Genomic DNA, 22,820 nt, shown 5'->3' with positions numbered 1-22,820 from the left:
ATAATTCCCATTGATTTCCAGAAATTTTCAATCCCTGTCAGGACCTAGCTCTGCCTGCTCTTCTCCTTTGTCCTCACTGGGTGCTGGACAGACGGAATTCGGACTCACCTGTAATCTGTCTCCTGGCAAGTTTTATTGCCCCGAAGCCTCTACCTTGGGTTCAGCAGCTGGGGGCTGTGACCCTCACTAACCAGACTGGATCACTGGTGTTGACCTTGTGATTTCTCGAGGCCAGTCCCTCTGGGGCCTTTGGCATCTGCTCAGCCTGGGGGATCCCTGGCACAGGGGAGGCCAAGGCTTTTCCTGGCATCAAATGGGGCCTTTGGGATGTGCAAGCGGCATCAGGCAGCTGTGTTATTTACTGGAGGGGGGTACATCTCCGGAGTCTCAGGATTTGGCAGCAGATCTGAGTCCCTCTGGATGTCACAGCTTACTGGCAGGGGACTGTGCAGGACTGGCATGCCATGCTTTATTGCTTCCCTGTGGAGACAACCTGACACACTCAGGGCAGGTGAGCAGGCTCTGCCCCACATCTCCTGTGTGACAAGGGGCAGGCTAAGAAGCCCAGGCATATCCTGAAGAAGGGGAAAGGCAGCTGCAGTCCTGTGGGACAAGAAGGCCCCCTGCCCGAGGGCAGCCTCCCGGCCCCGGCTGGCCCCAGCCCTCACTCCCTCCCTCCTCTCCCAGCTCCTCCTAACCACAAGGACTTTGGTTGATGGAGCTGGCGCCAGCGAGTTCCCTGAAGAGTTCAGAAGTCAAGAACTGAGGCAGGTACTGGGAGGGGGGGAAACCCGACCCCAGCGGGTAGGCAGGGCTGGGTGGTGGTGGGGGCAAGCTGGCTGGGCAGCAGCCGGGCATGGGGCCGAGGGGCGGCTGTGGGCTGCTGCTGCCACCCGCTGTCTCCACAGCCTTCCCGTGTGGGGCTGTGGTGGTGGGTGTGGTGATAGTGACGGGTCTTGGGGAACCACAGCAGAGTTGTGGCTTGGATGAGGGTGACAGGAACCCACAAGCACTGCTGGGTCAGTGTGAGTGTCTGGGGGTGTCTGAGCGCACGGGAGCTGGGGTGTGTTACTGCCTGTTGTGGGAGTGACTGTGGGTGTGAATACATAGTTGTGAAGGTGTGAACGAGAACGTGTGTGTGCAGGGGATTGTGACAGTCTGTGAGTGTGTGGGGATGTTTGAATGAGCGCACAAATGTAGGTGTGTGTGCAAGACAATGTGTGAGACTGTCAGCATGGGTTTCTGTGAGCCCGTGAGGGTCTTTGTGAGCCTGTGTACAACATACGGAGAGTGAGGAAGAGGATGGGATGATAAAGCTGGTGATGAGTGGTGTACCTGAGTGCACAGACGTGACTTTCCATGCCAGCACCATTTGTTTTATGTGGGGGATACCCCAGAACAGGCTGTTCTGCGGGGTCCCCACGGTCCCCTTTGGACACAAATCCATAGGCAGGCTGAAGATGTGAAGGGCAGCCTTTGCCCCACGTAGGGAGGAGGGAGCCTGGAGGGCCGGTCCCAGCCCGTAGTGGGAGAGATGAGACAGGCAGAGCACAAACGACCGGGCCAAACCCTGACGTCTCTGCCGGGAGCGCTGGGCAGCGCCGGTCGGCAGCCGTGGGACGCCGGATTCAAGGAGACGGCAGTGCCCGGTGCCATCGACGGCTCTGCCTCCGGCCTGGCTGTGCGGAGCAGGCACCGACGGGCCAGGACCATTACAAGTTTTACAGAAATCGCAGTAGTGGCTTTCATTTTCATGTTGTTTGAAAGTTTTAAAATTATTTTGTAGTTTTAATTTTTTATTTTGTAGTTTTAAACGAAAACACTCATCTCCCCTCGGGCAGGAGGGGACCGCGGCAGCAGACGGCGGGGCCAGCAGCGGCGGTGCCCGGTCAGCGGTGTCCGCTGCCCCGTGGGGTGCAGCTGGGGCCTGCCATCGTCCCGGGGGAGTGAGCCCCCCCCCGGTTCTCTGGAGGGAGGTGTGCTTCAGGAGCCCCTCGCCTCCTCCCATCACACTGCTTCCACGGATCCGGGCACTTGTGGGGTGCCCTTCTCAACGTCCCCGTGTCTCTGCTGTGGGGTCGGAGAGCCGCTTCCCCCTGGCTTTTTGAAGGGTGCTGACTTTGGAAATTGAGAACACCCTTCCGGGACAAAGGGGCACGGCGGGGCTGGGAGCCCACCAGAGGGGGATCCTCCGGCTTCAGCCCTCGCTGGGGGTCAGCGGCAGCTCTTTGGAATCGCAGCCTAGGCTTGATTCTCCGGCGGGGCCTGGCAGCCAAGATCCCCCTTCCCAGCAGCCTGCCGCCACGAACTCCGAGACCAAACATACCCGCTCTGCCGCTCGCTATCAGCCACTATTTCACCCCCCGGTGCCCTGCGCTCACCCAGCGCTCACTTTATAACGCCGAGACTGGAGGTGATTTTTTTTTCGCGGTGGGGTGGGGGTGCGAGAGGGGGCTGGGGAAGAAGAAACTCCTCTTGTGTGCTCTTCTCTGCTGTCATTCACTGGGCTGCTCTCAGCATCCAACCAATGGAGAGTGAGGGCCTGCAGCAGTAGGCCCTGGGTAGGGTGATTGATGGGCAAGCGGAGCTCGGCGGGCGATCGCACTCACAATCCGCCGAGCTCCGCGGGGTTCCCGGCTCCCCACCGCCCGCCGCGGCGAGGGGTCCCCGGGGCACCCTTGTGTGTGTGCGTGTGTCCTTGCCTAGGTCTGTGCGTCCTGGGTGAGAGGCTCCTGAAGCGTCTTGGTACCTGGGGGTGCTGGGTCTCATCGGAGCGGGACCAGTGTGCGTGGCTGGGGTGTCGCGTCTCCGCTCCCGGGAGCTGCTGGGTGTGTTTGGCTCTGCTGTGGCTCCCGTGGCTGTGTCCTGTGCCGCGCTGGGCACGGCTGTCGCATCCCGGGCGGCGGGGGTGTTTCACTCTTGTACCTGGGCTGCGCATGGCTGTGCTGGTGTGTCTTCGTGCTGAGCGTGTGGCTGCCGTGTCCCGGCCTTGCGTGGCTCTGCTGGCGTTTCTCGGGGTGCTCTGCCGTCGTGCTATGGGACTGAGCGCGTAGCCGGCGCGCCCCGGCTGTGCTCGGCCCCGTTGCCGGTTTCGGGGCGGTGCGGGGCTGTGCTGCCCTGCCCGGGGCGCGGGTCCGGCCCCGCTGCCCGAGCGGCGGCATGGAGCACCTCGGGGCTCACCACCTGCACCAAGGGCAAGCCGAGCCCATCAGCTTCGGCATCGACCAGATCCTCAACACGTCGGAGCCGGGCAGCTGCATGGTGTCGCACCCGCGGCTGCAGGACTCGGCGGACTACGGGCTGGGCTGCATCGTGGGCAGCGCCTATAACACGGTCACGGGTGGCTACGGGGCGAGCGGCGGCGCGGCCGGAGCCTACACCGGCACCTCCTGCAGCATGGGCGGCCTGCCCGGCTCCTACAACGTGAACATGGCGGTGAGCATGAACGGCAACACCTTGAGCTCGGCCGGCGGGGTGATCCGCGTCCCGGCCCATCGTCCCGTGGCCGGCGGCGTCCACCAGCCCCTCTCCGCCGCCGTGCCGGCAGTGAACGGCATGAACAGCCTCACAGGGCTCACCTTCCCCTGGATGGAGAGCAACAGGCGGTACACAAAAGACAGGTTCACAGGTAAGTTGCCTCACCGGGACCCCCCTTCTCTCTCTGCTCCCGCTGCCCCGCTTCCTTCCCCGCCGCCCGGCCTCTGCGCAGCAGCCGGTGCCCACAGAGGCAGGCAGGATCCAGCCGGAGATCTCTCCGGTCAGATGGAGAAAGCAGCCGGGATGGTCCTGGGAAGCTGGTTCGGGAGGAGGCCAGAAGCAAGACGGGGTGGGAAATGAGGCATATTCAGTCCTCCCCTAAATGAGTTATGTTTCCTTTTGTTTGTTTGTTTTGATATTTTGGTTGTTTTGATTGTATATGTGGAGGATTTATTTGTTGTTGTTTTCGTTCCTTTTAAGTTATTTATAACTAGTTTGCTGTAGGTTTTTACATAATATTTTTCCCCGCGATACGGGTCGGCAAAGGCGGGCAAGGAGGAAAAGGGATGGTAAACTCCGTACACGACCTCCTTCCAGCCCCCGGCACGGCTGCCCAATCCCTGCCGCCCGAGCCAACACCCGGGGAAACTTTCTTTCAAAACCGAGAGTTATTTGGGAAGCACGGCCCGGCCGGCGGGAAGGCAAACAGGCGGCCCCGGCCCTGGCCTGCCCGGGAAGGCCGTCCCGTTGCCGTCCTTAACCGGGCTGTCTTTCCCCGGCTGCGGGTTTAGGCTCAGCCTTTTTCCCCACCAAAAGGGACTTTTTGCAGACCCGAGCAGAGCGGGGGCCGGGCTAGAGCCGCTTCCCGGCCTCGCCACCGTTTCCAGGTGTAGCCGGGCTCGTCTTTCGGCACTAACAAAGCAAAAACTCGAACAACGAAAAGAAATAAATAAAAAAGATGCAAACAAACAAACAAAATGAACGAAATTACGACGGGGAAAAAATCAGCGCCTCTTCCCGAGGGCGGAAACCGAGGCCCGATATTTGAAAGTTCCCGTTTAATTTCGGACCGATGGTGCTGGGTTCGGGAACGGCCGAGGGTGGACGACCGGGGCTGTTCCCCTGGCAAGCACCTGACTGGATTTCGCTCAATTTGTTCCTGGCTTAGACACAATGTGACTTTTCACTAATTATTTTTTTGTGGGGCTGGAAAAAAAACAAAACCCAAACAAAACCATATATATTTAAAACAAAACAAAAAAATCCAAACAAACAGAACAACAAATCGCAACTCCGGTTTCCAGTCCGGGACTTTACTTCCCGTGTAGGAGGCACTGGGGCCGGGGCCGATGGGGTTACCGCCGCGCCTAAACGAAATTATCCCGATCCCACTTGGCACGGAGCGCGGAGCCCCGGCCCGGCACCAGGATCGGCTGCCACTGCTGACCCCCCCATTCCCCGGCAGGCACTTGGCCGGGCAAGGGGTCACCTTCCCCTCTGCCAGAATGGAGCGGTGCCCGGCGGGTGCCCGCAGCGCCCAGGAGAGGCCGCCGGGCCTTGCCGGTCCGCGGTGCCGCCGCCGAGTTTTGGCAGCTCGTGCGTGGGTGTCGGCGGGGAAGCCGCGGCTTCGGAGCGGTGGGGGGATGGTCCCCAGTCCAGCGGCCGCGAGCCGGAGCCCCTCTGCTGATGTGTCGCTGCTTGCTTCTTTGCCTCTCATCCCCCCTCCTCCCGTGTCCCCCCCAGTGGCCCTCTCACCCTTCACTGTAACACGCCGTATAGGTCACCCCTACCAGAACCGCACGCCCCCCAAGAAGAAGAAGCCGCGCACCTCCTTCACCCGCCTGCAGATTTGCGAGCTGGAGAAGCGCTTCCATCGGCAGAAATACCTGGCCTCGGCCGAGCGCGCTGCCCTGGCCAAGGCCCTCAAAATGACGGACGCCCAGGTGAAGACCTGGTTCCAGAACCGGCGCACCAAGTGGAGGTGAGGGACCGGGGATCTCGGCGGACTGGGGTGGGGACAGAACTGGCCGCCAGCAGCTCTGCCAGGAGCATTGATGGCAGCGAAGAGGTGTGCAAGCCCCGTGTGTGTGTGAACATGACCGTGTGCGTGGCCAGTTCTGTGTGCTTGTGTGTGTGCACACCTGCGGGTGTGTGTGCAAGCAGGGCACGCGTGTGGAACTGCACGGTGAGTGTGAAGTGTGCCCGCAGGTAGTGTGTTTGTGTTTGTGTGTGTGTGTGTGTGTGTGTGCGAGTGTGTTCGTGTGTGTGTTTGTGTGAGCGCAAAACACAGCCCCGCGAGTGTGCTGTGGCGCGGGCCATGTGCGTGCATTCCATGGTGTGTGCACACCGGACCTGCGTGCAGAAACGTGTGCGGGTATAATCCACGCGGGTGGATGTGTGTATCCACACGCGTGTGCAGTCAGTGTCAGCAGAGGGTGCGGAGGCTCCCGCAGTTCGCAGCAGTGTGTGGGAGCCCTCGGCCGGCGCTGTCGGAGTACCGGGCTCTGCACAAAGCGGAGATTTCTGTCCCCGCGGGGTTCGCGGCTCCTCCTTGCCCAAAAGGTTTCTTTTTGTTCTGCTGCCGGGGGTGTCGGTGAAGCCGGAGAGGAAGAGAAAGCTGGGCTCTCACGGAGCCTCCAGGGCTCCATCGCAGTGACCCTGCCCCTCCTAAGCTGCACCGAGGGAAGCGCCCCAGCCCTGAGAACATCCTCTACCCTTGGGCTGGGGACCGGCCTCCCGCGGGGGTGGAAAGTGATGGGCAAGGGGGAGCTCCCTCACAGAGCAGAGAAGATGGGTACCGAGCTGCTGGGTGCCGAGCACTGGGGGTTGGAGGGCGAGCAGGCAGACAGGCAGCTTTAAAGTGGGAGGAAAGGGCTTCCCCAGAGTCATCCCAAGGTTTAATAGGACAGAGATTGCCTGAATATACTGAAGTTGGGTAAGAAATGGGAGTTAAGGAACTTGAAACCAAGGGGGTGTGTGAATCCTCAACCCCAGTGAGTTCTCCCCTAGAGAATTCATAGTAGTGCAATTCTCCAACTGTTAGGAAGTCTCTAGCTGGAGTGATCTCTGTTGGCCAGAAACAGAATCCTGGGGGAGGAACAGTCCTGCTGTGGCCTGCAAAACGGGGTCAGCTGTGTCTTCTAACCAGGTTTCCTAAGGAAGTGAAGCAAATCCATCTGTCAATACTCTTTGCGTCTGTTGGCTAAATTCAGCCTCTTTTGGCAGAGGTGCAGAGGATACAAACCTATTCACGTGTTTTACAAAAAATAGCTGGGTAAAGAGAAACAAAATCCTGCTTCTGCCTAAGGGAAAGGCTGCAGCCAGACCTCAGCTGTAATATTAGACATGGGAGAATCTCTGGCCTGAGCCAGAGGGACACAGGCTTGTAAGTTCTGCTTGTATGCGTCTGTGCCTGCTGGGTGTTGCGATGGACATGTGCATACCCCTGGCTGGCAGCACACCCATCTTGCTGCCTCAAGCCCCTGCACTGGGCAGTGGACTCTGAGTGGTTCCTGGAGCACTGGGAGCTGGAAGGAGCTGATGCAGACTTGGCCTGAATAAGGCAGTGGGAAGTATGCAAGAAAAGAGAGTTGTTATGAGCCTTCTGAGCAATTTGACTGCTTGAACACAGATTGGGGGGAAGAGTCTTGCCCCTGCCCCTTGCCTGGTTGTCTCCACTGGAGTGAGGTGGCTGTGTGATCCCCTCCTCAGATTTGGGTTCTTGTTTTAGACACAGCTCTTTCCAGGCAGGTGTGAAACCATGACTAGACCAGCTGCTTGCAGCAGGGAGATACTTGAGAGCAAAGTTCTCGCAGCCATGGTGCTCCTGATCATCCTGGACTTGGAGCTCCCTCCCTCCTCCTGGAGCATCTCCTCATTGTGCAGGGAGTCATTAAATATTCATTGAGGCAGGGACTGAGCTACTCCCCAGGCTGGTGCAGCTCTGAGCCTGCTCTTCCCAGGATGTCTTATGTGAGATGATGACACAGTGATTAGAGCAGGGACTGAGCCCTGAACTACCTGCTCCCAGGAGGGAACACTGGCTGCATGTCCAGAGGCTTGGGTGCCCAGAGGCCCATTGCTAGCCTCCAAGCCTCACCCTGCTTCCACACTGGGAGCCAGGGACCCTCTGTCCTGTGCTCCGAGATGTCACTGTGGAGATCAGAGCTGCCACTTCCAATTCCCATGGCCAAAGAGGATGAGACATCTCACATCCCCCTGAGCTGCCAAATTAAAAAGCTGCCATTTCCTGTGTCTGTGGTCCACTGAAGCTGCTGAGAGTATGTCAGCTGAGCCTGGGGGTCTGAGGGAGGGAGAGGATGCTTTGGGAATCACGCTGGGACCAGCACTGGGAGTTGCTCCTAGGTTTTCCCAGCAGCATCAATACAAGTGCCAGATGAAGTAGAGGTGAGCGCAAGCTGCTGACTTTAGACTGACCTGCTATCCAAGCAAGCAGGAGTGGCGTTTCCATTGTGGATATAAGAGGATTCAGGCTATCCCATTATCTGCTCCCAGGCAGCCCAGAGCCAGGGCCCAACCAACACTGGAAAGAACCCCTTCTGACCCACTAGCACCCTCTCCTTGGGGATCACCTCTGATGGTGTCATACCAGTCAGATGTATGTCCAAACCGTTCTGAAAAACATTGTCATTCACCCTTTCCAGATAGTATAATCTGTACTTTGATTTTTCTTACTGCTAAAAAATGTGTTTCTAGTGTTTAGCTGAAATTTTGCTGCCTGCCATGGGAATGTTTTTGCCTTCATCCAAGCTCTCAACAGCTGATCACTGCAGTGTGGCAGACAAGATGGCAAACGTGGATGCTGGAAGGGGATGTCGAGGGTGACACTGCCCATCTCTCAGCTGTGTGACACTGCCAGTCACTGTCTCACCCCATCCTGCTCCATGCCTCTTCCTTCAGGCTTTGCATGCTCGGCTCTTGCTGTCAGACCAGAGCATGTTTTCAGGGGATCTCAGCTTTTGCAATGCTGTTGTGTGACACTTTGGGTGTTTTGTCTCTGCTTGTTTCTTTTTTTTCCTGTGGGCAGAGAGTAATCCAGAGCTGTGGGCTGCTCCCAGCTGTCTTTGATCAGAGCAGTTTTTACCGAGGCCAGTAAGACAGACAGACCCAGTTACCAGATTATGGGATTTACTGGCCATTTGTGTAGGGGATGTGGGACTATGCCATGGCAAGGCACCCTCTTTTCCTACCCCTGCCCTCCCACATTATGAGCACCCAGCACAACTCAATCTCTCTGGATGTACCCTTCCTGTGCTTCCCCCAGCCCCCCTAATGGCTCCCTCTCTCCTAGGAGGCAAACAGCGGAGGAGCGGGAGGCTGAGCGGCAGCAAGCAAACCGCATCCTCATGCAACTGCAGCAGGAAGCCTTCCAAAAAACCATCAACCAGCCCATCCAAGCCGACCCAATCTGTGTCCACAACTCCTCTCTCTTCGCCCTCCAGAATCTCCAGCCTTGGTCTGATGACTCCACCAAGATCACCAGTGTCACAACTGTCGCCTCTGCTTGTGAATAAGTCTGGCACCCACTGGTGGCACCTACACCATCTACTGGCAAGGCTGTCCCCAGGGGGACACGAGGCATCCTTGGTGGGACATGTAGCAACTTTGTTTCTCCCCGAGGAGGGCTGGAACCCCCTGATCCTCTGGCCGCCTGCATCCTATGTATCCAGCTGGGGAAACCCTCCACAAGGAACAATAAGAAGGAAAGCCACCCCAAAAACTCTCCGCAGCCATGGAGTTGCTGGAGCAGCAATGCTGTCTCACCTCCCCCCAACCTCTTTGTTCTCTTGAAAGTCTCCAGTGTCGACCCTGAACTTGCTGACGCGCTGCCAGACAAAAACCCAGCTCTGACAGACACAGCCGCTGGTGTTCATCCAGCTGGGGGAGAGGAAAACTTCCTTACGATTCTACTGGCGGCAGTGCAAAGTCTGTGTACACTCTTATATATCCATATATAAATATATATGCATATATATATAAATACACCTATATATATATATGCATATATATATATGTTTTGAACTGATGGCTTGGAAAAAAAGGAGGAGGCTCCCTGGGAAGCACGTCTCTGCTGTGAGCCTTCTTGGGTTGTCCGCATCGGAGATGTTCAGGGATGCAACAAATGGAGGAAACAGCAGCAATTTCTGCTTGTGCCAGATGGGAACCCTTCAGATCTCACCTCGCTGTCTCTCCTCCCCTTTTTCATTAATTTTTTCTTGTGAAGGGGGAACAAGAGAAGGATCTGACAGACTCCTGAGGACGGTAAATATGATATCTCAATTGTATGAAGGGCCCAAACAGTCCCTGGCTGCCATGGACTCTGTGCCCATCAGCGAGTATTTTAATAACAAGAAGACCTAGGTGGCAGTTTGTGGGGGTAATGCAGTTTCTTTCCATGGAATATTTCCATATAATTTGCAAAATGTTGTCCAATGTTTTATTTTATCAGTTTCCCATTAGAAGGCAGTTCCTGACAGCAAAAAATCGATTTCACTCTCAGCTGTTTAAGTTAGTTGTTCTTTTAATTGTACTGAGAGATGAGACACAATTAAACAAAGCACTTCTAGCAAATGCCAGGAATATATAGATATATATATATAAACAGTATATATTTTCCAGTTACTTATAATCTAAAACAGCACTGCCAATTTAAGCAGTTAGTACAAACAACCAGAAAACCTATTTTCAGTGAGATTTTTAAAGGTATTTGTTTGTTTGTTTTTTCTTGTTGTTTTCTTTTTCTTTTTTTTAAGTTATGCACTTACAAGGTGTTTTATGTGTATTCATTTTATAAAGTGCTTGTGTAATTTATGTGGAAATGAAAAAGAAAATAAAAAAATCTCCAGGGTACTGAATAAATCATTTAAAGCCTTGCTGTTCCCTGTCTATTAGTTCCCCAAGAGGAGACAGCATATCACAACTATTGCTGAAGCCTGTGCTGTTTTTTTTTTAAAATGAAAATAGAGTTAATATTTCCATTTGACTTTGCTCAGGTCCACTTGACTTTGGAAGCTCCAGATGTAATATGCTGTGTTTTAATCCCTGGTCCTATAAATATTTTCAGGCTCAACCCAGCAGTGCATTTAGCATTTGCTTAAATTGAAGCCTTTCTGGGGGTCTTACTGGGGGTGGCAGGGACTATGCAGGGGCTTAGCCTTAAATTCATGTGGAATAATTTATTGAATAAGACCTTGGAATGAGGTCTCACCTGGGCTGAGGCAGATCTACAGATATTCGTGTCTGAAACTGAACACGGAAAGGGGAATTTGAATATAAAGAAAAGTACAAGAGTACATTTTAGAGTCAGTCTCGCAGGGGATTATTCGGGGGACACTGTTTTCCATTTGTACTCAGCCTTGCTGCAGTCCCTTGCTGGGACATTGTCCCCAGCTTGGCAAGCCTTTCTCAGAGGAAAATCAAACCAGTGGGAAAACTCGTATCAGCTTCCTTGGGGGAGACTCCCAGCCCTATGGCTGGCTTCAGCCTGGTGTTTCCTTCCAGCACTGGGAATTACTGAGTAAAGGATGTTGGAGGATATGACTGAAAAGGGCAGGCAGCCACGAGCACTGGGGGTCCAGGCTGCCTGTGGGACATGTGCAACAAAAGAGCCCAAGCCTTTGAGACCTGGTGGGTGCCAGTGCTCCGGGAGGCTGGGTCCTCTGGGTGCAGTGTTGTTGGGGAGCTTGTTAAGGGAGCATATGAATAGCCTGCTTCATCCAAAATCTGCTATCATAGGACTGGGCTGAGAATTTATGGTGCTGTGCGATTTTCCCATTCTGCAGTCCAATGTGTACAAGAACACAGAGAAACATCTGCAGCAATGGAGAGAAAAGAAGGCAGAAAAAGGAAAAAAAAGGATAAAACACAGGGAAACATGAAACTGGGAGAACATGCATTCTTGGAAATATCTTTAAAAGATGTTGATTACTGCCAGAAAAGTACCAAAAAAAATAATTTGTATTTTTTTCCAACATAAATTTCAGGGAAGTTTTTTGTTTGAATTCTGTACCATACTACAGTCAGATTTTTTGATTCTGATTAAGCTTCTTATTTAACACGCATCCAACTTTGTCTACAAATTTAAACTCCTTCAGGACACACTGCTGTGTACAAAATAGTTTAGAGTTTATTGCAGTGTATTTTTGTTTTTAATAATAATAATAATAGTTTTCTATTTTATTATGACACATCGATATTGTAAAATTTAATGCTAAGATGGCCATTTTATAATATACACTTTATTCAGTTCATAATCCAAAATGTTCCCCAGTGAGCATATGATAATGCACATTCAAGGGAATATGTTTAGATAGAATATTTAACTACACCTTGTTTTCAAAACTGATGGAACTCCCCCTTTTCCCATCAATCTTTCCTGTAAAGAAATAAAAACAAAAGAAAAAAAGACCAAAAAAGTGAAAAAGGAATCTCAGTATGGAATAAGAATGTATGTTACATTGAAACCAGAAAAACAGTTGCCCGGTCTTTCTTGTCCCTGGAAAAACTGCTTCTGGAGGAGTTTTCTCTTAAAATGCTTCTCTTGGATTCATTTTAAAAATTGGTTTAGTGGCAGAAGGTGTTTTTGATATCTGCATATGTGCTTCCAGTTATTAATATGATGATTTGTACCTAGACAATAAAAGTTGTCTGAAATATGATGGAATTAAATCAATAAGTAATGACATGAAACAATGACACATAATGTTATGTTTTGTAGACTGACATCACCTCAGCTGTATCCTGGGGCCATCCATATCACATTGAAGGCTGATTTAATTTTTTGTATTATACTTATTTGGGAGCAGGAATAAAATTGCATTAAGATGCCTTGAAAGTCATTTCCCCATTCCTTCGCTCTCAAAATAAACCAAATCCCAAATATGAAATGGGAGTCAGGGAGAACTGTTTTACTACTGTTTGCCTGTATCTAGGAAATACAGAGCAAGGTAGAGCGACTTTGGTCTGGAGGGAAAAGCCTGTGAGATGCCTGAAGCTGAGGGCTCAGGGGACCACACTGTCTTTGTGCTCATCTCTCTCACCCACAACACTGCCAGGGCCCGAGAGCTATCATTCATTTGGATTGGATGTGCTGAGCTTTTGAAGGCAAGTTCTGGAACGGGGGAAAACACTGTCTTTTGCATGAGCAGCTGGAGTATTAAACATCTGTGTGGAGCTGGAGGAGACAAAGCCCTATGGAATGGGCTGTGGTTGTCTGGGTTTGGTCCCAGCTCAGCAAGATATGAGGGCAGGAGGGAACCAGAGGTCTGGGCCCCATTTAGCCAATTAGTTGAGTGCATGAGTCATCCAAACAAGGATCAGTTGATTTTTCTCTGCTGAGGCATGGCCCAGGAAAAGGCTGAAGGGTCTTTGCTGGAGCCTTCCACTTTGAACAGAGCCTGCAGTTGTGCTTGGCATGGACCAGCCCATTTGATCCCTGCAGTACACGCACCCCCCACTTTCTACATGAGTCCCACATGCAGTTTTCCTTGGGCTGCATTACCCCATCTATGGGGCATTTGTTACAAATTTTAAGTTATTTCTGCTGCAGCAGCAGCAGTGAGAGTCACCTGTATGTGGCATTTGCTGGAGAAAGACTGAGGCGAATGAACGTGTCCTCTAATGTGGTTTGTCTAATTGATAATGAAAGGAGGCACTGACGCCACAAACACCCATATGCAAGATCATTTTCATTATCACACTGAGACTGATGATTGGTGTTTTTCAGCGTGCTCCTGATTAACCAAAACACTAAAAAAGAAGCTTAAAGCCGGGGCTGCTGCCTCAGCACGGCAGCAGCAGGAGCCCATCCCTGCGGAGGCGGCCCCTCCTCGCCGCCAAGGCCAGCTCGCAGACACTCGGAGCTGGATGGGGTAAAATCCCAAACCAATTTACTGACAAAACTGAAAATGGCTTTGCTGAAAACTGTTTGGGTTACAGTAAAAAGCCATTCCTCTCTGGGGTTCTGGGACAGCTGGAACTTTTTGAATTAACCTTTATTTTTCCTTGCCAGAAGCAGACTGGCTGAGTGACACTGATTTCTTTGTGCAGCGGTCAGCTTTGATGGCCACTTGTTTAAAAACGTTTGTGAAATAACATTTGGAATGATTAAATTATCCTGGCTGAAAAATTTCTAAATGAGGTCTTAAATTTGAGGAAAAAAGGTAGTTTTTTAAAACAAATATTAAGGGAAGGAAAAAAAACCCACACAAAGCTATAGATTATTAGAACAAACTTTTGTTGGAGTCAAACCAGATTGTTTTTTTCAGATCTTTCATCTCTGCAGCTAACTGTGATTTTGATATTCCTTAAATTATTGTCATTGTCTCTGTTACACTAGGAAATTTATTTGACGGGTCAGCACTTATCCAAGATTAGTACAGAGGTTTTTTCCCCCACTCCTTTCCATTAATCAACAACTCTTTGCTACTGATAGTTTTAAATTAATTCTATACATTCATTCAAGTCACACCTAAAACTATATTAAAATTGCTTAGGGCTTTTTTTCTGGCTGCATCAGAATAATCTTGATTTTTCTGAATGTAGAAAACAATTTTGGCTTCCTTCTATTTTTGTTTGGGTTTGCTTTTTTTGTTGTTGTTGTTGCAGCTGGCTGTGGTAAGCACAGGGCTGGCCTGAGCAGCTTTCAGCTCTGTAAGTCCAGGTCACACATCAGCCTCCAGCCAAACCTCTGTGTGCAATCCTGTGTTGCAGAGATCTGGAATCCCCTGCCCTGCGCTTCCCTGGGGCTGGAAGTTCAGTACTTACCCTCAGCTCAGCCATTCTCTGCCCTTCTGCTTTCGAGACAAAAATAAAATGAGCAGAAATGAGAAGCCCGTGTTCTGGTTTTTGAGCAGGAAGGAGTGAAGCCTGAGAAAACTCGTTCTCTTGTTGCCTGTAAAGAATGTGAACCTGCTGGTCTGAGCGCTGCGGTTAATTGTCTGTCTTTCCTAGACTGCAACTGTCTAAAAATAACAAAGCAGTGATTAAAAAATATCAATCAATATATACTTTTTTTAACTACAGTTAGGAAGTGGTACTAAGATGGGGATAGATGAAAACATGGAGAAAAGCTTTGTTTCCCAGGGTCTTCCCTGTCTCAGCCAGAGGAAATTTTTGGGAAGTCATTATCTTTAGCAATTTTTACCTGCTGTTGTGAGGTTTTGGGCACGTGTCAGGGTTCACCAGACTCTTCCTAGTTATTCATCTAGAATGTGTCTAGTTTGCTAGTGTTGAATGTGGGTTTGATTGAGCCTGGGCTATCAGGTGTGTTTGATATAAATGTGCTGAAAGGCAGGGCTTGATCCCAGATCTCTCCATGTGAGAAAGGGGAAGAAAGAGGTACAGGTGGGGATGGGGCTTGCTCAGGGTCATGGTGAGGAAGTGATCACAAGTACACTGAGTTCTGGCCAGACCTCTGTGTGCTTTCCCTCTCCCAGCTGATCTGGCTGTTTTCACAGGAGAGCCTGGGGAAGAAGTGGGGGTGTCCTCTGAGGTCGGGCTGGGGGAGGAGAGGGTAAAGGCCAGCAGGTCCTGGGGAGCATCCCACAAGGGTGCCATATTGAGAACTGCAGAGAAAAGGCACCAAGTCCGTAGACCAGTGGGGTTTGAGGGTGAGCAGTGGCCCCAGTGGAAGCCTGGCTTGGGCAGAAGAGGGTTGTTCTCAAGCAAGGGCTGTACCCAGCTTGCCTGGCCCTGCACCAGTGGCATACACTGGAATGTCTTGCAGGGTCTGGAGATATCACACCACAGGACTGCTGCTGAAATGTCAGTCCTATGGCATCCCACGGTGACACAGTTGTGGAGCATGGTGGTAACTGCTGGGCTGTACCCAGACCACTTCCTTCCTTCCAGGATTAAGCTCCAGAAAGTTTTATACACGTTTACAGCACTGTTGGGCTGTGCTCCACTGCCTTTGGAGGGACACCTGCAACCACAGAGGGATGTGTCCCACGCACCTTGTCCACTGAGGTAGCCACTTGCAGGGGAAAGTGAGGGAGCTGTGGCAGGGGCATTTCCCACTCACCCCCATTCACACAGAAATGCTTGAAAAGGTCCAGCTTTCACTTTGGGATGGAGTGACAACAAATGTTGTAACCTTATCTGTTGTTATGACAGGTCTGAAACCTGCCTTTGCTGTGGCTCATACCACCCCATCCAGAGGCAGGAGGTGGGATGCAGAGCAGAATATTCTCTCTGTGGAGCAAGGCACCAGACTTCTGTTGGTGTACCCACCACTCTTCCCATGCACTCTCCCTCCAGACTTGGTCCTTTGAAGATCTGAGGATCTCAAAGCAGAGCCATCTCACACACCACAGGCAGAAGCCAGACTTTTGGCAGTCAGGTGAGGGAATGCAGGTGCCCTGCTGGGACCCCAGGATGTAGATGTGTGTGCCAGTCCCTGAGGAAACACCATAGCCCTGGCAGGGAAGGCACAGAGACAGGCAGAGACACACTTGTGATGTTACCCAGAGGAAAGGATTTCCTAAGGGACATTGTGGCCACAGACACTGCCAAAAGAAGTGAGGAGTGAGGAACTGTTGCTGAACATCTCCTGTGTCCCAGGAGTCAATTTATCTCCTCTCCCTGCCAACAAGTGGGATTGCCGGAGAGAACTCCAGCCTCATTCCCCTTCCTGGACAAAACCCCAGCTGTTGGTGATGGCTTGGCCCAAACTGGCTATGGTGGGATAGGAGTGGAGACCCCCTCACACAAGAGATGGGACAGGGTGAGTATTGCTTGGCACTTCTAGAGATATTGCCTTGTGTGGAACCTACCCCATGGCCCTTTTTTCCTTCCTTGTGTCCTGTCCCTCCCTTCAGTCTCAGGAACCTCCCTTAATTTGCCATTATTTTAAGGTCCTGGATGGGAGCCAGAGAACCTCAAACCTCTCTGCAGCAGACGGAGAGGGACATTTGGCTGTCTGGTTTCCCCCAGGATGGGGTCTAGGTCAAGATAACCCTTACCACAAGTGTCCTGACACACACAGGGGCCAAAGCTATGGGTGTTTCTCCCAAAATTTGTGGCACTGCCCCTTCACAGGTGACCCCGGTGAACGGTGACCCGCAGAGCTGGCCAGAACAGCAGGACGTGAAACACTTGTCCCGGTGACAACCTCTCAGGCCAGGGGTCAGCACCGGCGGGGATTTAGACAAGCAGGATTGGGTTGGACACCCTGCCCCTCTCCTCGGCCCTGTACCGCTCGGAGAGAAGCTGCCGGGGACATCGCTGCCCGCCCCGGCAGCGATCGGCGGGCACCGAGCTCCATCTAGGGGTCAGGGAGAGCCTGGCGAGCGCTCGGCTCGTCCCTGCCGGCAGCGGCCACACGCCCGTGCCCCGCCCGAGGCGCTGCGGACGGCTGAGCACGGGCAGCCGAGCGCCAGGCAAACCAGAGAATGGCTCAGACTGGGAGCACTGGGTGCTCAGGATGAAAGGTAGCCAAGCCCAGCCCCGAGAGCGTCCTTGGAGACACAGCCTGCCTCTGAAGGGGACATAGAGCCAGAATAATTTAGGCTGGAAAAGACCCCACGTATCATGCAGTCCAGCCGCTAACCTAACAGCGCCAGGTCCTCCACTAAACCGTGTCCTGGAGCACCACAGCTACACTCTTTTTTTCTTGAAAAAAGCCAGCCCTGAGAAATCCAAGGGATGGACTCCCCTCTATTTAGTATTCCCCACTGGGATTAGGAAGTGAGACTTTCCATAGGATATCCCATATGCTGATGTTTCATGTGCTGGGTAAATTGCAGGATGTTTGGGTGCCCTGGGCATTGCCAGGATGGGGTGTGTGATGTGTGCAGGGCTGCTGCTGGGGGCTGCAGACACACTGAGAACAGGCAGCTGAGGCCCTCAACCCTCTGAGAAAGGGATCTGGCTCCATCCCTCTCCTGGATACACACCCCTACCTCCTGGCTCATGGAGTGCAGTAAATACTGACAACAAGCAGCTGACATTTTTAAGCAGAGGGATGAGCTTTGATCAAAACAGGTGGCTGCAACAGCTCTCTAGGACAGCCAAGAGGCTGCTTGCATTCATCAAAAGAAAAAATATAAATCCATGAAACACTCAAGCAGATAGATAAGAAAGCAATGATTTTTGTCTTTGTGACAAAGTCAATAAAGCTCAAGGAAACCACCTGTATTTTATTATCACATATTAATATGTTTAATGCTATTAAAACAAGAGTCTGGGGCGAGCTGCAGGAAATCAAAGCACTTAATGGTGCAGACACAAGCCTTCTCTCCTCCCTCCCCAAAGGTGATTTGAACCAGTTTAAGTAAATGCATTTGTCTCTTAAAATAATTATGTGATTTAGAGACACTTTTTCCTGGCTTGCATCAAATGACTTTAATGGGGTCTGCCTGTGTGTCTGTGTGTGTCAGTTTAACAAGTTATTGCTTTTTAAAGCTGCATTTATAGTGCAGTATTCACCAGAAAAGTAATTCTCTATGAGAAGGGATTATTTGTGTTTCACCAGCACTTGGCATTTATTCCACAGAGCATTTACTACTGAAATGGTGCCCAGAGGGCAGAGGCCAAAATGATCTAAAAAGATGTGTTGAAATTTGGGATAAACATTCTCTGGATGGTTTACCAGCTGTGAACTTTCTCTTCTTTGCCAAGAGTGTTTGTCCTCTCTGGTCCAGTCTTGGCCACTCTCTTGGCCCTCCTCAAGGTCAGGCTGACTTTTGTCCTCCCTGCCTGTGTTCTTTTCATGGCCCTGTCCCAAACAGGATTTCCCTGGGGCAGAGGAGAGCTGACAGCAGGCCCTGCCAGACTGGGATGGGGATCTGAAGGTGGGCTTCACACTGGCCAGCACTTAAGTGGCAGATGTCCTGGATGGGTCCTCACAGGTGACCCTTCTCTCTCTGTCCAACAGAGACCTGCCAGTGCTGGGGATAAAAAGGCTGTTTTGGAGTCTAGGTGAGCATGCAGGGAGCCAGACTCCTTTTCTACCCCCTACCCCAGCCATGGCTGGGCCAGACATTTGGGCTGATGCTGAAACTGCTCACTGATGTACAAAGTAGAAAAGCTGGGAAGAGTCAGAAACAGCTTGAGTTTGGTAGGAAAGAGGGAAGGTGAATGCACAGCCAGCCTGCTGTAGTGCCTTGTTTCCTGCAGTGAGGAGAAAGCATTAACACTGTGGGACAAAACCCTGATGAACCCTGCCTGGCACAGTCGTCAGTTCTGGTGGGGTTGCTGGGGCGCAGAGCACTGAGCCATGCTCCTTGGGGAAGACACTTGTTGAGTGAGCTGCCTCATTTATTTCTTGTCCTGGAGGCACTGGGAATCTCCTAAGCAACTGAGCTGTGTCACTGAAGCAGCTAATTTCTCCTCACAGGTGTATTTGGCTGCTTCAGGTAAGGGTAAAATGAAGTCTCACAGGAATTATCAGTGCAGTTGGAAGACGAAGGGGGGGCAGCGGCAGCTCAGCAGCAGCCAGCCTTATTTCTTGGTGAAAAATACCACCAGTACAGATGGGAGGTGCAAGAGAGAGGCCTCAGCATTTAAAGAATCAGGCTGTTCATGACACAGAACAGACTAAAGAGATGGCCTTTATCAGGGGAGATCAGCCTCTCTAGCTGATACAAGGGAAGAGATGGGCACTACCAAGTGGGGAGCCAGGAGGATGGGTGAGATGGTGCTGTCTGCAGAATGCCTTTGTCTAACCACGTCCTGCAACAGGCCATGGAATCATGGAGCTGAGCTGGCTCCAACAGCAGCAGCAGGACAACCTCCTCCACAGGATGCTGGTGCAAAGGCCAGTGGCTCTCTGGTCCCCTGCTGGCTGCTGCAGCTCATGGGAGAGCCCTCGTGTGCCGGCCCAGGAAACATCACCCCTGCAGTAGGATTGAGTCACTCCACCAAAGCAGACAGCAAGACTGCAAGGAAATGTTCAGGGCTACAATCAAGAAACTGTGGGTTCTTAATCTATGCTAGGACACTGGCTTTGGCGTGCAGGTCTCATCTTCCAGAACTACATGGCTTGGAGCCAGGCTTTGCTAGGTCTGTCCAGATGGGGAAGTCATCCAGAAACAGAGGAAGGAGTATGGAATGTTCCAGTGACTCATGTGATTGAGAGATGAATATGTTTTGTAGCCACAACAGATAATTCTAACTATTCATCTGACCTACTGTATCTCCCAGGAACATTTTTGACCCTTAGTTTGTGCTTCAGACTCCTCCTTCTTGACTTGTAGCAAATCTCCTAGAGGGATATCAATATTTGGCTAAAGGGGCCCTGTATAGATAACCTAAACATAAATTCCAGCCCTACAAGGCTTCTATCATGTTAGAAGTGGCAACTTTAACCCCAAATTGCTTCGTGTCAAATCCTGAACTCATTGAGCCTTTTGTGTCTTTTCAAGGTTAAAGCAACAGCTTTCCATAGAAGTAGGAGGAAGTTTCCATGGAAATTTCTGGAGGAAGGAATCAGATCAATTCTCATAGCTGTGATTGCAAACATCTGCAGTATGTCCTGATACAAAGCCACCAAGAAGGGTTATTGCCTTCTGCTGACCTTTCATCTCTTTACAAAATCAGAGCCAGCCACTCCAGCTTCTTGTAAATGGTCTCTCCTGCTCCTGGCCTGTTGCTTGCTCAGCCAACACTCTGACAGGACCATGACTTTGCCCTTAGGTGGTTACAAGGGAGCTGAACATGTGGTTTTCCCAGGGGAGGACAAGACCCAGCTCCTTTGCATTAGTCTATTGCTGCAGTTATTCATTGACACTGGACTAGCAAACTGAATTTTTGAGAACCATGGGTAGTCCAGGTCTGCAACAGTACAGTAACAGAAATGTAAGTATAATGGGCCCATTAAAGCATTTGCACTGGAATGGGCACCCTGAGACACATCGACGCAGACTGGTTGTTGTAGGAAAGTGTGTTAGCAGACTGGGTGCATATATCCTTTTCCCTCTCTTGTAATCCCATTACTCAGGTGGTTTTTCACTTACCTATTTCACAATTAAAACTTAATACCTCAGTCTTCCCATCTAGGGACACATAGCTCGGTCACCCTAGCACTCCCTGTCACCTGCAGTGGGGCAGTGTGGGGCTGAGGGATGGGCCCTTCCCATGGAAGCTCTGACACCAAGGTGAAAATTATTAATTTTGCTGGTTTACGGTGGGTTTTCTGAACCTGTCAGCCTGGTGTAGAGAACCCACCTGCATGGCCAGGCTGGCATGGACACAAGCACCTGAACATCTTGAAGCATCACAGCAAATGGGACATAGCATGAAAGCTGGCCTCAATTTTTTTGTGGAGTTGGGTATCTGGCCACATCTACATCCCATTAAGGAGCTTGTTCTGAGGTCCTGGTGGTATCTGCCTGAATGAGATAAGTGGCTGCACAGATCTAAGCCCTCTTTGCCCATCTCCAGGCCAGAGGGAGGGAATGCTGTGGGATATATGGGTGAGGAAGCAACACTTGGACTGCAGCAATCCCAAATCAGTTAAGCAATACCCGGATTTACAGCAGAAAAAAAGCCTTTCTCCCCACATTACATGGTGGCCTGAAAGCTACTTGTCATGAGGATTTCCCAGGACAGTTCTGATGCAGCTTTCCAGAGAATTGAGTGATAAGAGTCTGGTGGTAATAGCCAAGGTTCTCCCCATGCTCCAACCTGAGGAATGCCCCAGCAAGGGGGGGTCTGACCCTGTCCCTGCAGCACCAGCCTTGTCCCCTGCTCTTTCCTTGCCCTGCTGTAACATATCCTTTCAGCAAAGCGGAGAGTTATCTTAATTTTGCAGACAGCAGCACTCAGGGATAAGGTAACTAATTTGGGAAATTATCCTGGCTGTCAATTCCCTGAGTGATTGGTGGGAGAGGCTTTGAAGCCTCACGCATGCTCCCTGCCATTCACTTGGACTCGAATTACCCTTTTATTTTACCTCCTCCTTGTTCTCATTGCCACACCACTCAAACTAAAATTATTCGCCTACAACCACAAACGCGGGGATATATCACCGGGAGTGCTGTAGGGCTGTCGCCATATATAATTCTCTGAGCTCAATATTTATAGAGCTACACAGGGCACAAATCATACCCAGAAAGCCCATCGAGCTGGAGAGCTAGGTATAAACTCCAGAAATATCGCAAGCCATCGCTCACAGGAGACTGCCCGGCAGACCCGCTGGCTGTACATCAAGCTGTAATGCCATCTGAGTCCGCGCTTGGTGCTGGAGTGGATCAGAGGTCACTTCCAAGATTTTCTTCCATAAATCCTGGGTGCTGGCTCTCAGCAAGGTTAGGGGCTGGGAGAACCCTGCTCTGAGTGCTCCCTTCTTCTACTTGCTGCCACTGACACTGAGCTGTCCCAGCACTCTGTGCAGGCATTTATCTCTGCGGTCTTGTCCTCCCTTCTGCCCTTCTGCTACACAGCCAGAGAAGAGAAGGAGGAGGGGTGGGATGGATCCTACAGCTTCACTGGACAAGCTATGGGAGATGACAGCTCCTCTGAAAGGTTCTTTTGGTGGGCTTTGGGGGAGTTTGAGGTCCTCTTCTTCTCGCCCCTCAGGGTCACACTCTCCTCATGCCCCAGTCCTGTGCAGGGCTGTGAATTTTCTCCAAATGCCCAGGTGGTTACAGGCACACAGCAGCCTGCCTGCCCACATAGCAGAGCCATAGTCATCAGCCCTAGGATAGTTCAGATCCCTCTGTCACTGCCTTCTCTCCTCTTTTCTCCCTTTTCAAAGCTTCTCCCAGGTGGAGCTGATGCCTCACTGGAGATGAGGGAGTGGTCCCTAACCAGGGCAGGCCCCAATGCATTTTGGGGCTTTTGCAGTGCATTTAAGCCAGTCCAAAGAGCAAAGAGCAGATGAAATGAGTACTCTGCAGATGCAGATTAATCCTTCCCCAGCTCTTCCCACCTTGGCAGCTTCCACCCTCATGTGCTGGTGATCCAAAGGGTACTACAGCAGGTGGAGAAGATCCAGATGAGACCCGATGCAGTGAGCAGGTGAAGCCTCTCGGAAGCAGGGCAGCAGTAACATGGTGCTTTCTGGACAAAGAAGTGCTGGGGTTTTGCCTGAGAAATCACCAGCCAGACAATTAATTTTATTTCTAAGCTGCATATGATGGACTTGAGCTAACCGGTCTCTGGTTCTTCCCTCTCCCCCAGCAGCATGGCAGACAGACTCTGACATTTAAGCAAAATAAAATCCAACCCTAAGCATTAAGTAAAACTCCCAGCGTGATGGGTTTGTGGCTTGCAGCAACATCTCAGCAGGGGCGTGTTAAAGCTGGTCTCCAGCAAGTGGAAGAATGAAGCTTTGCAAAACCCTGACGAGGCAAAGCTCCTAAAATAACAATTGAATTAAA

The 22,820-nt window shown here is 51.5% G+C and overlaps 1 protein-coding gene across 1 annotated transcript; it reads left to right on the top strand.

Moving 5' to 3' along the window:
* Positions 1 to 2,630: 2,630 nt before the first annotated feature.
* On the top strand, positions 2,631 to 10,359 carry TLX1 (T cell leukemia homeobox 1). Its single transcript, XM_005520691.2, has 3 exons — positions 2,631 to 3,628; positions 5,257 to 5,458; positions 8,789 to 10,359. Exons 1-3 carry the CDS (start codon positions 3,160 to 3,162, stop codon positions 9,009 to 9,011), a joined length of 894 nt encoding a protein of 297 aa, XP_005520748.1. The 5' UTR covers positions 2,631 to 3,159; the 3' UTR covers positions 9,012 to 10,359.
* The last annotated feature ends 12,461 nt before the right edge of the window (positions 10,360 to 22,820 follow it).

Source organism: Pseudopodoces humilis, chromosome 9 (genome assembly GCF_049639895.1).
Source record: "Pseudopodoces humilis isolate 2021_Gansu_Grassland_sample_001 chromosome 9, ASM4963989v1, whole genome shotgun sequence".
In the NCBI taxonomy this organism is placed as follows: Eukaryota; Metazoa; Chordata; class Aves; order Passeriformes; family Paridae; genus Pseudopodoces; species Pseudopodoces humilis.
The sequence above is the reverse complement of the archived record's forward strand: the minus strand, read 5'-3'. Positions and strand labels throughout refer to the sequence as shown.

Bases quoted from the DNA above. Each gene is read 5' to 3' on its own strand.
- TLX1 (XM_005520691.2), top strand. From the start codon at position 3,160: ATGGAGCACCTCGGGGCTCACCACCTGCACCAAGGGCAAGCCGAGCCC. The intron at 3,629-5,256 runs GTAAGTTGCCTC...CACGCCGTATAG, and splicing joins CACAAAAGACAGGTTCACAG to GTCACCCCTACCAGAACCGC. The intron at 5,459-8,788 runs GTGAGGGACCGG...CCTCTCTCCTAG, and splicing joins AACCGGCGCACCAAGTGGAG to GAGGCAAACAGCGGAGGAGC.